Raw genomic sequence first — 14,902 nt, forward strand, 5'->3', positions numbered from 1 at the left:
TATGCCTCATTGTCAGTATTAGCCCCACTGATGACACTGTCTGGTTATATATTATTCTAATGCTTTTTTGGTTGCATTTTCATTTTGCATTTCAGAGCAAACAAGCCATGTGCCAACAAACCAGATGTTGGCTTCCCAGGGTCTTATGCAAGCATTTAATTCCAGGTTACAGTGAAGGGCCATATGAAGGGAATAAAGGTTATATTGCAGAAGAATATGACAGGGAGTTTTATTGTTATGTGGCATTGGTATTAAAAAAACACCAAACAAAGTTGGACTTTTTTTTTTTAAAACTCAAATTATACATAATAAGTAGACATAATGAAGGTCATGAGAAATGTTCCAGAGCCACCACCTGTGTGGGCCACATTGCCATTGGCTTACCGTCATTGTTGGGGATCCACCACAAACCAATAGTGTGTGTAACTGCGTCCCACAGAGGGAGGTGTATCCTGGGGAGGAAAGTTTAAAAGCAGGTGAGTGTTGTGTGGGATTTTTAGAGAAGCATCAATCAACATGATCCCCATTGTGTTGGCCTCTGTGCTCATTGCTGCTGGTAAGAACATCTGGGCTCTTTCACTCCCGTTTGTGTGTGTGTGTGTGTGTGTGTGTGTGTGTGTGTGCATGTGCGTGTTGTGTGATGAGCCATCCAATCACAATGTTCATTGTAAGATTTCAAAAAGAAAGCATCAAAATAGTGACATGTAGTTACATACTTACATGTCAGTATAATTTTCCTGTTTTCCTGCACATTATGCCTTTAATCTCATAATTTTAAACCTTTTGTCATAATTTTCCTTTTTCCATCCATCAATTTTCTATACCGCTTATCCTCACGAAGGTCGCAGGCATGCTGAAGCCTATCCCAGCTGTCTTCGGGTTAAATGTTTTATCCCTATTTGTTCCTTCGCACAAATAATTGTGGGACAAGAATTCTGCTTAAAAATAAAAAATGAAATAAATCTATTCTATCAAGAATATTGTTGATCTGTTGTTGATAGCGCGTTAAATTTGAATATCTAACACATACTATTTGCATCATTTAACACATGTGCAATATCTGATCAACCTCCATGTGCAATATTAAGGGCTCTAAATGCAATATACTAAGTTCTATGTGAAGTATTTCCATAATGCCTCATATTAACTCACTAGCAAGATCTCAGTGTATAGACTGGTCATATATCTCATCTCGTTTCATATTATCGACATACTGTATTGTATATAACTCTGGGGAAAAACTGTTGATTTTGTTAATACTTGGGTTGTTTATATTGTTTATATTTCTATAGTGTGTATTTTGTACTGCTTAACTGAGGGACGAATAAAGGCATATCTTATCTTATGTATGAACTGTATGAAAAAGGAAAGCTCGAACGTCAAGATTACTGGAGATTTATGGTATGGTTTCTGTCGATATCCATCCACTGTCCATGGCGCTTATCCTTACTCGGAGACTAAGAGCCCATGCTAGAGCCCAAACAAAAATTATTTGTTCTTCCACCTGTTACCCTTCACACGTCCTTTTCCTGCAGCCCTGGGGTGCGGCACCCCACCCATCGAGCCCCAGACTTCCCGTGTGGTCAATGGCGAAGATGCCAAGCCTCACAGTTGGCCCTGGCAGGTCGGTTAATACATCCACATCACACATCTGTCTGACTTTTGGTATCTGCTGGCTAATGTCATCATCCTGGCATCTGCTTCTTAGCCGACAGACCCAGGGGCTGTTGAAAGAGCAGCAATTAGATGTTTCCCTCTGAAATGAGTCAGCATTGCCATCCATCGCCAAAGCCTTCTTTGTGCACCTGTGTGTGTCTGTGTGTTCCATTTGCAGATCTCTCTTCAGTATGAGAGGGATGGAGAATGGAGGCACACATGTGGGGGATCTCTGATTGCTGCCAACTGGGTCATGACTGCTGCTCACTGCATCAAGTAGGAACCTATGTGTGCACAACACCAACACCAACTGACAGCATCACAGAAAGACAGCTTTGAACTGGTACTCAAGAATACGACCTGGGACCGAGGGGTTTCAGGACAGGCACTCATGGTTATAGTGTCGTTGAGCAAGGCACCTAACTCAGCTGCTCCCTGGCACCTCGAAAGCATCTGTGTGATTTACTATGACTTAATATAGGTTTATACTTTTTATTATTTTATTTGAATGTTTTTTTACTAGTATATTAGCAGAGTGACATTATTTTTATATTTTATATTATATTTTATTGTTCAATTCTACCCTCGGCCATCTCTGTGTAAAGTTTGCATGTTGTCCCTGTGCATGCATGGGTTTTCTCCGGGTACTCCGGTTTCCTCCCACATTCCAAAAACAATAATTGGTGACTCCAAATTGTCTATAGGTATGAATGTGAGTGTGAATGGTTGTTTGTCTATATGTGCCCTGTGATTGGCTGGCGACCAGTCCAGGGTGTACCCCGCCTCTTGCCCAAAGACAGCTGGGATAGGCTCCAGCCCCCCGTGATCATCGTGAGGATAAGCGGTAGAAAATGAATGAATGAATGAATTATATTTTATCTTGATTTTTGATTGTAGTGAAGTGAGGTGACACATCATTATAAACAATAACTTGACCCAAGGGCCATGAAATATTTTGGAGTATCTGTATTGCAAAGCTACTTTCCTAACTCTACTATGAACTTTTGACCCATTGAGAACTGAACGGAGTCAAATAGGTTTAAAAACCACCTCGCTTGACATTATTTCTCACATTTAAATTCAATTTTGTAATGTTGGGTCAGCCCAAGGGGAGACGAGTACTTGCTCATGTTCAATTTGGAAGCATGGTATTAAACCTGTACTCTATAACTTATGTTGGGATTTAACACAAAAACAAACTTGTGTGTGCCCCATCCTGCAGCAAGAGGCTCTCCTACAGAGTGTTTGTGGGAAAACACAACCTTGTGGCGGAGGAGATTGGCTCCAAGGCCATCCTGCCTGAGAAGATCATCGTCCATGAGAAATGGAACCCCATCTTTGTGGCTTTCGGGTAAGACGCTGCACTTCTGCTCATACACATCATACAAGTAAAAATGGTCATGTTGCATTGTTCTCAGCTCAAAATGACTAACAGTATTGTCATGTGTGCCTTTCTTTCATGACCAGTTTGAAGAACAGGTTCCACTTGCTAAACATTGCTGCTTGATGCGCCTACAGGGGGGTCCCCTGGGAACCCTTGGGGGTCTCTAATATGCGATCCAGTCATTATTAGAGTTAAAAATAACTTGTCATATCTGTTGTTTTTCAGATTCGTTTTTTCTGTGTAATGATAGATTGTTTTCGTCTGTTCTACATTGTCCTCAAGTACAAATGCGGTCCTCTGTCTCTCTCGTGCAGTAATGACATTGCCATGATCAAACTGTCTGAGCCAGTGACTTTAAGCGACCAGGTTCAGCTGGCATGCATCCCTCCTGCTGATACCCTGCTGACCAACCTCTACCCTTGCTACATCACTGGATGGGGCAGATTGTACAGTAAGTGCTTTTTTATTTTCATTTTTTACAGTTCAGTACCTTCACAATGCATTTAGAGTCTTGATGTGGGGATTTAAACCAGCGGTAACCCAGGGACACAAGAGTTGGGGTGAAAATAGCATGCATGAGATCTTGGCTAAATCATTTTCGGGAACTTAATACTCCTAAATTGAACATTTGCAATCGCCTGTGGAGCCTGCTGCCAGCAGCTATAGTCCATGTGGTTGTTCACACACTGTGGCTGTGTGTTCTAGCCGGAGGCCCCATTGCTGATAAGCTGCAACAGGCTTTGATGCCAGTGGCTGACCACCCTACTTGCTCGCAGCCTGACTGGTGGGGCATCGCTGTCAGGACCACCATGGTGTGTGCCGGTGGGGATGGAGTCGTGGCTGGATGTAATGTAAGTTTGTTCTATTTTTTTAGACTGCTTTAAAAAACAATTTAGGTTCCACTGTAGCATGTTCACTTGAGAATTTTGTAGGAATAGTATAACCACTATAACATAGCCTGGGCTGGACTACTTCTATAGCATAGTTTCTACAACAATGAATATAATGTTGTATTATTGCTTTTGTGACCGTCAACATCGACTGATTTTGGCTAATAATGGCTATGGAAAAAAATCATCCAACGTGTGGAAGTACTAAATATAACTCCCGAAAGTAAAATGCAACTTGCCTCAGCAGCGTCTTACACTTCACGCCCCAACAACCAACAGCGTAGCATTTAAAACAGGTAATTCTGTTCCGCCAACATCATTTTATATCCTGACAGTGAATTTGAATGCAAGAAATGAGGCTGGTGACTGAGAGTTTTGACAAGTTGCTTTTTTTTTTTTAAAGCCATGTTGTTCCTATTCTATGTGCACTTTTCTGATGTGTGCCGACAGCGACTGTGTTTCAGTTTCGTCAGTCTTGCTTCTGTGTCACATAAATAAATTAAGGTAATGTTGTTGCACAAATACCATTCTTATTTGTTTATCTGAGAAGAGTACCTGTGAGTCCCGAATCAGAAAAAAAGCAAGTCTTGAACATTTCAGTCATGACTTGTATGTCTATAATATTGAATGTCCAGATTAACATGCCATGTCATTTCCAGAATACCATAGCAATTACTGAGGTAGGTACAGTGTATTGGAATGGCTACAGCAGGCTATTGGCTATAGAGGGGAGCCTGTGAGGCCAAACACATATTTTAAATCAATTATCCCCATTGGAAATAATGAGAGAAAAATCTGTCAAGCTCTTGCCATAATAAAATCTTTTCACATTATTAATACAAGTGTAAACATGTTTTCCATTTTCAGAAAGAAAATAACTTAATGATAATTACAAATTACAAACGCATCAAATTTTTTGTTTTGGTAAATTGCCACAAGTGTAAAAATAAGCAAACCACTGTAAAGGGAAAAACAATAACTCTACATCAACCTTGATAACAAGTGACATACCCTCTAAATGTACCTGTAGTTCCGCCGAGAAAACAGAACATAACGGCCCACTCGTCTCCTTCTGCTCTCAGGGTGACTCAGGCGGCCCTCTGAACTGTAAGAACATGGAAGGTGTGTGGGAGGTGCATGGCATTGCAAGCTTCGTCTCTGGCCTGGGCTGCAACTACGAGAAGAAACCTACTGTTTTCACCCGTGTGTCTGCTTTCAATGACTGGATTGATCAGGTATAGGCAAAAACAAAATCCATATTATGTGAAAAGACAAGCATTTTACGTTTAACATCTACCCCTTTCCTTTTAGATCATGATGAACAACTAAATATGATGAAGCATCAATAAAACTTACCTAACTGTGTGCATCTTGTGTTTAGTTGAACAGATGGTCTCCCATTCAATGTCACATTAGCACAGTGTTTTTCAACCTTTTTTGAGCCACGGCACGTTTTTTACGTTAGAAACATTTTGCGGCACACCAATAACCAACATTATTTGCTTCTTTCCATTTTTTCCTGATTACGGACTCGCCACAGCAGATCCTTTTGATCCACCTACTAATTTAACCAACAATGTTACAACATGTGCAAGTCTATTAGAGGAACGAGGCAATCAGCTACGTGTTGCCACACGGACGAATATTACATTGCTCTGCCAGTCTTTACAGCAATGACACACGACGACGACATAATATTTGCAGAAAATTATTAATACATATTAATTTAAAAAAGTGATATTGACTAATTCCTCACGGCACACCTGACGATTTCTCACGGCACACTTGTGTGCCGCGGCACAGTTGTTGAAAATCACTGGTCTATACCAGTGTTTTTCAACCTTTTTTGAGCCACGGCACGTTTTTTACATTGGAAAAATCTTGTGGCACACCACTAACCAAAAATGTTACAAAATGTCACCACGACCTCACACGTGCATCAATAAGTCGCCACACGGACCAATATTACATTGCTCTGCCAGTCTTTACACCACAGACACTCCACAGTATCCACGTTTTTACATGACCAGTTTTTCTCTTTCCGAATGACCTTTCGGGAAACAATGGTATCCATAGAAAGGAATATTCCAATCTCTTGTCTACATGCGCTGTGAAAAGCAAACAGAATAGTCAATAGGGCATGCCCAGTAAAACGTAAACATCAACATCACGTGATACCGGCTTCCCCGAGTTTTTCTTTCACTTGTTGGAATAACTCTGTATTGCCAGTTTTTCGTCTGTCCAGTCTTGAAATTTAGTTTGAATCAAAAACGAACTTTGCTTAGTCCAGTGCCGATTGCTGGCCTCCATTTTTAAAAGTGAAGAACGTCTGGATCTGCGTGTTACGTCATATCTGAGCATGCGCTGAAAGAACGCACCCGGGATAAATTTAAACAGGAAAAGATCAAATTCAATCTTGCTAATATTTTATAATTAAACTCAAGACATGTTTTATATAGATATATATTTTCTTTTTTAATAAAAGTGGACTTGTGAATGGCATATAGAAGGGTTTAGGTTCTGTTTCACAGATGGCGGTAATGCACATGAAAGCTGCTTGTCAACCGCCAATAAACAACAGAAGAAGAAAAACACCACGAAGAAGAAGGCACCCTGACAACTTTCCGTTTGAGCGGGTACAAGATACCTCAATTGGATTGGTTAAAGGAATATTCCATCCCTGTTCAATTCTGTCCGTTTGAGCAAATATACCAAATGCAATTGGAATATTTGGGTCCATGTATACTATTGACATAATGGCTATTGACATAATATTTGCAAATGATGATTAATAAATGTTAATTATAAAAAGTGATATTGGATAATTCCTCACGGCACACCTGACGGTTTCTCAAGGTACACTAGTGTGCCGCGGCACAGTGGTTGAAAATCACTGCATTAGCAGACTAAAGAACAGCTAGGAACTATGTCAACAACTCTCCAGCAGGTGTCCTCACACACGCATGTTATGGAATTGGGCCTGACAACCTCCCTCTGATTTGAGCCATGAAGTGCTGAGAGACTGTCTGAAATCAGCTCTCAAAAAGCAAGCAGCTAAAAAAAAAAACCCCATCAGACAATGGTTTCAGTTCCATTACGGAACGAACCAGGCATATAAAATATGAGACTAATATCCTTCCATGGCCTCTCTTAATGAACGCCATATCGCTCAGCTGGGGAATCTGCCCTCATATTCTTGCGATAACACAAAATGAAGAGGGTTACAATGGCAAAACTGAGATTAACAGTCCTCTCATTTATTTGCCTCGATGTGATGAGGCCTCTATGTGAGAGTCATGGTCAGTCATATTACTAATATTAATAATAAAATGAAATTATGCCTCTGCTTCACACATATAATTGGTCGCATTTGCAGGACATTTTGATCGAGAAATTCAGTAGGAGAGCATGAGAGGTTGAAAGAGTGAGATAAAAGAAATAATTAAAATGTGTCTGTGTGTATGTGTGAGAGAGAGAGAGAGAGAGAGAGAGAGAGAGAGAGAGAGAGAGAGAGAGAGAGAGAGAGAGAGAGAGAGAGAGAGAGAGAGAGAGAGAGAGAGAGAGAGAGAGAGAGAGAGAGAGATATGGGTATCCATAAGTCTCTCAGTGATCTTCCTCTAAACCAATTTAAAGTACATATAGATAGATAGACACGTCAGTTTTTATTGCAAAGAAACATTCTTCTATTATCTTACACCATCGTTTTAAATTGTCTCTTCATTTCATTGTTTGTTTATTATCATGTAATTAAACAGCTGTTTGAGTCAATGAAATGCTGTCGTCAAAGTAACAATTAATTGCAACAATTTAGACGGCCTTTCCAAATGAGTTTTCTTTTTAGTGAAGTTTTTGTCTGAAATCTGTGTCAGGGGAGAGCGTTGGGGGCCTCAGAAGAATGCTTTTGTCTGCATGGACTTATGGGGTCACAGTACCCTGGTTGCTCCCAAACAGAGGGACAAAGGAAGTGGGACAGGGATACTTGCTGTTGGGCTGCATAGTAACCACAAAAAGGGGGAGGGAACTTGTGAGGGTGGAAAAGTAAGGGAGAAAGATCTTGCATACTTTGATATTGTAGTTGTTGTTTGCAGTGGTGTAGAACTGCACTGCATCATACTAGTACAGTGGTTCTCAGTTATTTTCTGTCATCCCCTCCCCAGAGGGACAGAAATGCTGATTATGATTTAAAATACTAGAGAAACTGACATTATCATTTACATTACAGACTGAACTTGAAACTGAGACCAGGAAAATGCAACAAAATGGAGCGCATACAAGAGTGTTCAAGGGTCAAATTTCATGTTGAGTACTATAAATTTGTACATGTTGGCAGGTCTGCACTAGCTTCTTTGCAGACATAACACAGCAGAGTGGGCAAGTTGGCACAGTCAGACACACAGAACACACACACACACAAAAAGTGATGTACAATGGGCCCCACGATGCATTAGGCGGAAGGGGCATTTTGTGCACTTTGCATTTGTGCAAAGGATGTGCAATGCTGCCATGACACATACGTGCAGCATCAAGTCAGTCCGAGGCTCTGTCACAAAGTAGAAATAAAACTGCAAAATTGACGTGCTTTTGTTGTACTGGTAGATGTGTGGCCCCATTTTTATGAACACAAAGAGGCAGAACAATGACAAGAGAAAGTCAATTCCTCCATCTACATTTTCATTCCAATGTACACCAAAAATAAATTGCTTGCTCGACCAAACACCTCTGTTCAATCAACCTCAGAGTGTCTTATAATCATATAGTACAAAAGCAAATAGCCACTGAAGTCTCTTGAGTAGCACATGGTCAAACAACATTGATCCTCCTGGTCCACGAGATGGAAGTAGCTGCCTTTGAAGTGGCATGAGTTATTATTCCAGCAAGTTTATCTATACCTCTGTATGCACTTTAAAACTCACTTGTCAGCTGTTGGTGTGAAACTGTATGTCACACTTGCTATACTGTTGTTTACAATGAACTCATCAGTGGTATTGATGCTGGCTGAACATTTGGTCCCTTATTGGTATGACACCATTGGTTCTATTGCCGCTGTGTTGTGCAATATACTTGGAACAAATGACAGCTGCATTTCTTGTCCACTTTCTTATATGCACTCCAAAGTCATTGAGTTTTAAAATTTCACAACAAACAGACTCTGTCAGTATCACCTGCTTCCAATTAACACCTTATCGTTTTTTGGGGCTTAGGTGCAAACACAGACAAATACAAAACCTGTTTAATACTTTGTAAAAACCAATATAAATCTCAAACTAATTCCACATGAAATTAATTAATCAAATTAATTTTATGTTAATATAAGATCTTAAAAGATGCGACTCTTTGGCTTCTGACAACATTTTAGACAGGATAATGTGGGCCTTTATTGGTTTAGCCCCCCCAAAATAGATTACGCCAGATTATAGACACTTTGGGACTTTGAAAAGTGACAGTGGTTGGACTAGCACCAAGGTGTGAGATGTAAAGCTCTTGATAGGATGTTCCAAGAGTGTCTTTTCTATTAACAGCTCAGTGGTGAAGGCAGAGGGAGGGTGAATAGTAGAAAGGATGGGTGTGTGTGACAGGGGAGGGACTATGCACTGATGCACAGCCCCACTATAGTGGCAGTGCTATCTCTCCCAGCCGTGCTGCATCCTGTCAACCGTCACTGGGAAGCGACTGGGACTCCTCCAGGGCTAACCGTCGGCGTGCTGGCTCATCAAGCACACACTGCCAAGGGCTCGGACTCACTTTGGTGACCTACTTCCAAGAGAAGACTTTCCCGCCCCCTGCAAAGCTCTATTGGACTGGACTTGCAGCCCTGTGCTGAAAACGTGCATGCATGTTTTGGAGCAGAGGAGCGCCAAGCAGAGGAAAAGATACTTAAAAAGCATGAGAGGATTGTCTGGGCGAAAGAAGTAAGCTTAATGCCAAGCTGTGTACTTTTACATTTTACTAATACTGTTTTCTTATTCTTGAAACATACAATGTATAGTTAACTCTGGGTGGATGTTGTGGATGACAGAAAATGACATAAAATACAGTACAGTAACACTGCAAAGTAACACAGTTGCCATTTTAACGTAGTAAAATAGTAAATATCATGGATGCTGCCGATTCAGATGTTGATGAGAAGACCCCTGTGATAGTATCACCATCATGAGGCTGGACACACTGTTTTTGTAAATTAAACAACCACACACAGATAGCCTTTTGAGGATAAGACATAATTAGTATAATGACAAGAGAGCTAAATTGTTTGATGACACTTGAAAAACTTGCGTACCCCATGAACATGACGTCCACTTCTGAGTGGTACAGAAAGCAGCTCCAAATTAACAGCTTATTTTTAAAACAAAAAGTTTAGTAATTCTAGTTACTAGCTTCTAGTTAGTGGCATTGGTTGGCGTAGCCTGTGCTAAGCTTTCAAACTGAAAACATTGCGGTTTTACAGAATAGTGATGATTCTTGCAGCAAAACGGGACCAAGTGCATGCCCTGTCGACTCAATATTAGGTGTCGGGAACCCTATTTGACACAGCACTCATTCACATCATGTTTGTGTTGTCATGACATGAATTCTCATGTTGCTGCTGCACGTTAATTCTTTGTTATGATCGGTTTTGAAAGGCATTAGTTGTGGCTCATCAATCAGAGCATCCCTAGTTAATAGTAGCACAGCTACATTTAGCACAGCTCCTTTGTAGTTAAATGTAGATAATAATTGTGTTGTGTCATGTAACAAGATAAACTTCGGCTTGTAGAAATGTTTGAACTTTGTGCAGTTTATTCTATAAGGTTCACGTTCCGTGTCATTGTCAACCATTAACGGTGTACATAGTGTAATGAAACGTGTTTTTCCAGGTCCTAGTTCAATATAGACATGCTAATAACACAGTTTGTTAATTTTAATTCAGTTATTTGTAAGTGTTGCCTTCAACTTATGCTTAAAGCCCATGGACTGATACATTTAATTATTCACTCATTCATCCAGGGCTGCACTGCGACCAAGTGGTTAGCGCACAGGCCACACAGTTAGGAAACCTGAGTTCCACCCTCAGCCATCTCTGTGTGGGTTTTCTCCGGGTACTCCGGTTTCCTCCCGCATTCCAAAAACATGCTAAGTTAATTGGCGACTCCAAATTGTCCATATGTATGAATGTGAGTGTGAATGGTTGTTTGTCTATATGTGCCCTGTGATTGGCTGGCGACCAGTCCAGGGTATACGGGTATACCCCGTCTCTCGCCCGAAGACAGTTGGGATAGGCTCCAGCACCTTTGCGACCCTCATGAGGATAAGCGGTAGAAAATGAAGGAATAAACTCATTCATCCATTTTATATAATACGTAGCAAATATCAACTTGAACTCACTATACTTACCAGAAGCAAAAATAGAATTATGTTTACACGTTTCTATTTACTATTTTCTGAATCCCTCTTCCATACAAACAATTTGAATGTTGTCTCTGACTCCACCAATTCTGACATTTGCAGTTAAGCTGCATAAATGCCACTGGTGGTTTCTTATAGAGCATGCAATTTGTCACATGAGAGCAAGGTGGCTCACTCTGCAAAATGGGTGCATGATGCAAAAATTCACCTGAATGCCATGCACAAGTGCACTTGCTGAATGCTGCATGTAATGCATGTTTAGACAAATAAAGCATTCTTTCTGCAATGTTTGTATGTATTTACATTTACATTACAGGCAGGCGTATGTGGGCAAAAAACACAACTTTTACATTATGTTGGGGGAACAGAAATATACATGCATGCTGTGTGTCAGTTTTATACTTGATAGACCTTGCATAACAAAAGCACTGCTGTTATCAGTCTATTGGTCGCCTCAGGGAGCATGCACATGATTTTAGATCAATGATCTTTGGTCCTTTTAACCCTTAAAATGCTTGGTAATTCAACATTCTAACCAGAGAAAGTGAATGTTTTAAACTTTTTTAAACTTTGTACCTTTTTTCTATATTTTTAACCATCATTGTTATACTTATGACTACACATCAGTTAAATATACAATATGTGTATTTTTGTATTTACGTTTTCATTATAATAATTACTATTTTTCACTAACTGGCTGAGGTGTGGAATGTCTGGATCTACTTTCAGTATCTCACAAAAGTGAGTACACCGCTCACATTTCAACAATCATTTTCCATCCAACCATTTCCTATGCTGCTTCAGGCTCATGGGGGTATGCCAGAGCCTATCCCAGCTGACTTTGAGCAAGAAGTGGGATACTGTATGTGCCCTGCGATTGGCTAGCAACCAGTTCATGATATACTCCACCTCTATGTAAACGCAAAGCCATTATTTTTTAAGTAACCAAGAAAGATAATTCTGGTTTTCTTATTGTCACACATGTCATGCTAGTCCAATTTACCAAATACGGTTCTTCACCTCTCAACCAAAATACAAAATAAACTTTCCATTTGCACACTGATATTATGCCAGATGCACAGTACCTAATACTGTGACCAGTCAGTGTATTTATTCTTGTGATGACATATGAAAATAAGTGGAAGTGGCTTTGCAATACTGTGGATTTCTGATATATTGACAGCAATCCCTCTTAGAGGTTATGATTTGTCCTTCAGTAAAGCCACCAGACACCTGACCCATCTGGCACAAGGGGAGACTTCAAGAGAGGGTGAAATACTGTACATTGCATATTGCATATATTGCATTTTTAACAGAAGAACAGGCTCCTTTCGAGGGCTGCATACATAATGAGCCCTCATTATAAATGCATTAGGTGTGCATAGTTGGTGTGTCTTCTCTTTAGCCAAGGAAACATATACACACACGCACACACACCTGTGTAACCTGATCACATGTTCTCCTTGAACAAACTACAGCTGAAACATTACAACAGCCCTTGTTAGAATGGTATTCTTTTCAATTTTCTAAAACAAGCAAACATTCTGGTAGTGACCAGCTATATATTCAGGTAATGAAATACTTGCAAAAACATGTTGTTCATTAAGGAATAAAGATAACAAAAGATCCACAAATAGAGATACTTTTCAAAAATAGCAAATGGTGTTTAAAAAATACACACACTTGTGCCCACAAAGACAGTACAAGCTAGAAATTAATTGCTAAGAGCTAGGGAGTGCACTAAACAACTAAAACATGACACGAGAAACATGACAGCTATAATATGCAGCAATCATTGAAGTAAATTCCTTGTTTCACTGTACTATATTATCACTATTGTTCCTATCATACACACATGGATTCTGCTTTGCAGCTTTAAAAGCAACTTGGCTTAGTGACAAACTTGGCTGAAACAAAACAATCTTTATAGAGCTAAATTCTCTTGTGGTGTCAGCACATCCACGTGACAGGCTCGATGTGGCCAGACATGTGTTTTTGTTTGGTTGGTGTGTGTGTGTGTGTGTGCGGTGTGTGTGCGCATGGGCCTGGAAATGAAAGGCATTGTGTTGTGTTTTTTAGGTCCTCCATGACGTGGTACAGGAAGTGAATACTGTGGAAGCGTCCACTGAGCCTTTCTCTCCGCTTGACTATGGAGCACGAATTGAGGATGGGCCTGTCAGTGTGGGCCATTGCCGCCATTATATGCAACTCTGCCGTGGGTGTGCTTATCCTCATCCTTTTCGTGGTCCTCTACAAGGCCTGCAAAGTGCCGTCAAAACACCCACAAGTGCCTGTTTTCACGCCAGAGATGGAAAAGAAGAAGACTGAGCAGAAGTATCTTCTAACAGCCTGATCATGACAAATGAAGCCACAGTGCAACATTGGATGGTTTGGAAGTTGAAGGCCTTTTTGGCCTCTGTGGTCTTCCCTGTGTGCCCATGACTCCAGGCCATCTCCTTTATGCAGCAGCTTTGTGTGCAAAGGGTTGAAGCAAGACCAAGAGCAACAACAAGCTGGCCGAATCCTCTTATCTCTGCTGTGCGTCTCTGGGACTGTCCATCTGTCAATCTGTTTGCTCTGCTCCACGCAAGGCGGACTATGATATCCTCCACTAATTTCGTGAGTGCCTAATGTGTGGAAACAACGAGCTGAAGTAGGTAATCTAAGCATGGCAGCGTTGGATCAGAGTCAGGTGAAGAGGAAAAAGTACAGAAGAATATACATCACTAATGATGTGCACAGATTAGTTTGAGACTGCAATGCAGCGTTAAAGGTGGAAGTCTTTTGCAACTGTTTCTCATTGTCCATCTCCTTTGTGATGAATTGCCGAAACAAGTAATATTGTGCCTTTCTTTTTTGAAGTTTATGTGGTATAAAGCAATAAGAATATTTTTGTGTATTAGTGAAGACATGCCTATCATAATTTACATACATAAGACAAGACTTAAGTCATAACTTAATTAGTCCCACAAGGGGAAATTCCAGAAAAACAACCCCAAGAAGAAGCACTGAGTATAGTTGAATTCAAGCTGGTGCTTTTGTTTGGGTTATTGATATTGTTGGAAAATCTATGTAAAGTTCAGCATTGTATAATGTTTAGCACTGCATTATTTTCACTGTAATGCACTCCAGAAAAATGGCCACAATACATCCTACAAATATGGCTGTTCCCCGTATTTGTTGCAATAAAAGCAATACAATGTTCTGTTGTTGTCCTTCTATAATAAACACATTGATGCCTTTGTATGTCAAATGTATGTATTGTTTAATGTTCTCAGTAGGAGTAGAAGGGCACCGTGTCGTCAGTGACATTCAAAAGATAGTCACCAGTTCAATTAGTAAGAGATGGCTGTTTTATTGTAGCCTGATTGTTTTTTACTGCATCATAAAAAGTTGCAAGAGGTCCAGTGAGATACATTATGGTCATGATGGTGCATTTCTGATTAAAGTATGATTTTAAACTGTTCTGACAAATATTACCTCTACTTCATCATAGTGTATGCGTCATTAAGAGTCGCTAATAGTTCAGTGCTGGCAATTTTAAAGTGCTGATGCATAATTATGGTTCAAGCAGCAGAAATGCCAATAT

The 14,902-nt window shown here is 40.3% G+C and overlaps 1 protein-coding gene across 1 annotated transcript; it reads left to right on the plus strand.

Annotated features, from left to right (window-relative positions):
- Window positions 1-482: 482 nt before the first annotated feature.
- On the plus strand, window positions 483-5,295 carry ela3l (elastase 3 like). The gene is made up of 8 exons (XM_058071680.1): window positions 483-556; window positions 1,536-1,624; window positions 1,835-1,932; window positions 2,879-3,007; window positions 3,355-3,491; window positions 3,746-3,891; window positions 5,013-5,165; window positions 5,242-5,295. The coding sequence occupies exons 1-8, from the start codon at window positions 517-519 to the stop codon at window positions 5,257-5,259; spliced, it is 810 nt and encodes a 269-aa protein (XP_057927663.1). The 5' UTR covers window positions 483-516; the 3' UTR covers window positions 5,260-5,295.
- Window positions 5,296-14,902: the final 9,607 nt, after the last annotated feature.

This window comes from Doryrhamphus excisus, chromosome 4 (assembly GCF_030265055.1).
Source record: "Doryrhamphus excisus isolate RoL2022-K1 chromosome 4, RoL_Dexc_1.0, whole genome shotgun sequence".
Classification (NCBI taxonomy): domain Eukaryota; kingdom Metazoa; phylum Chordata; class Actinopteri; order Syngnathiformes; family Syngnathidae; genus Doryrhamphus; species Doryrhamphus excisus.

Coding starts and splice junctions, on each gene's coding strand:
- ela3l (XM_058071680.1), top strand. CDS start 517: ATGATCCCCATTGTGTTGGCCTCTGTGCTCATTGCTGCTG. Junction 3,008..3,354: donor CCCATCTTTGTGGCTTTCGG/GTAAGACGCTGC, acceptor TCTCTCGTGCAG/TAATGACATTGCCATGATCA. Junction 3,492..3,745: donor TGGATGGGGCAGATTGTACA/GTAAGTGCTTTT, acceptor TGTGTGTTCTAG/CCGGAGGCCCCATTGCTGAT.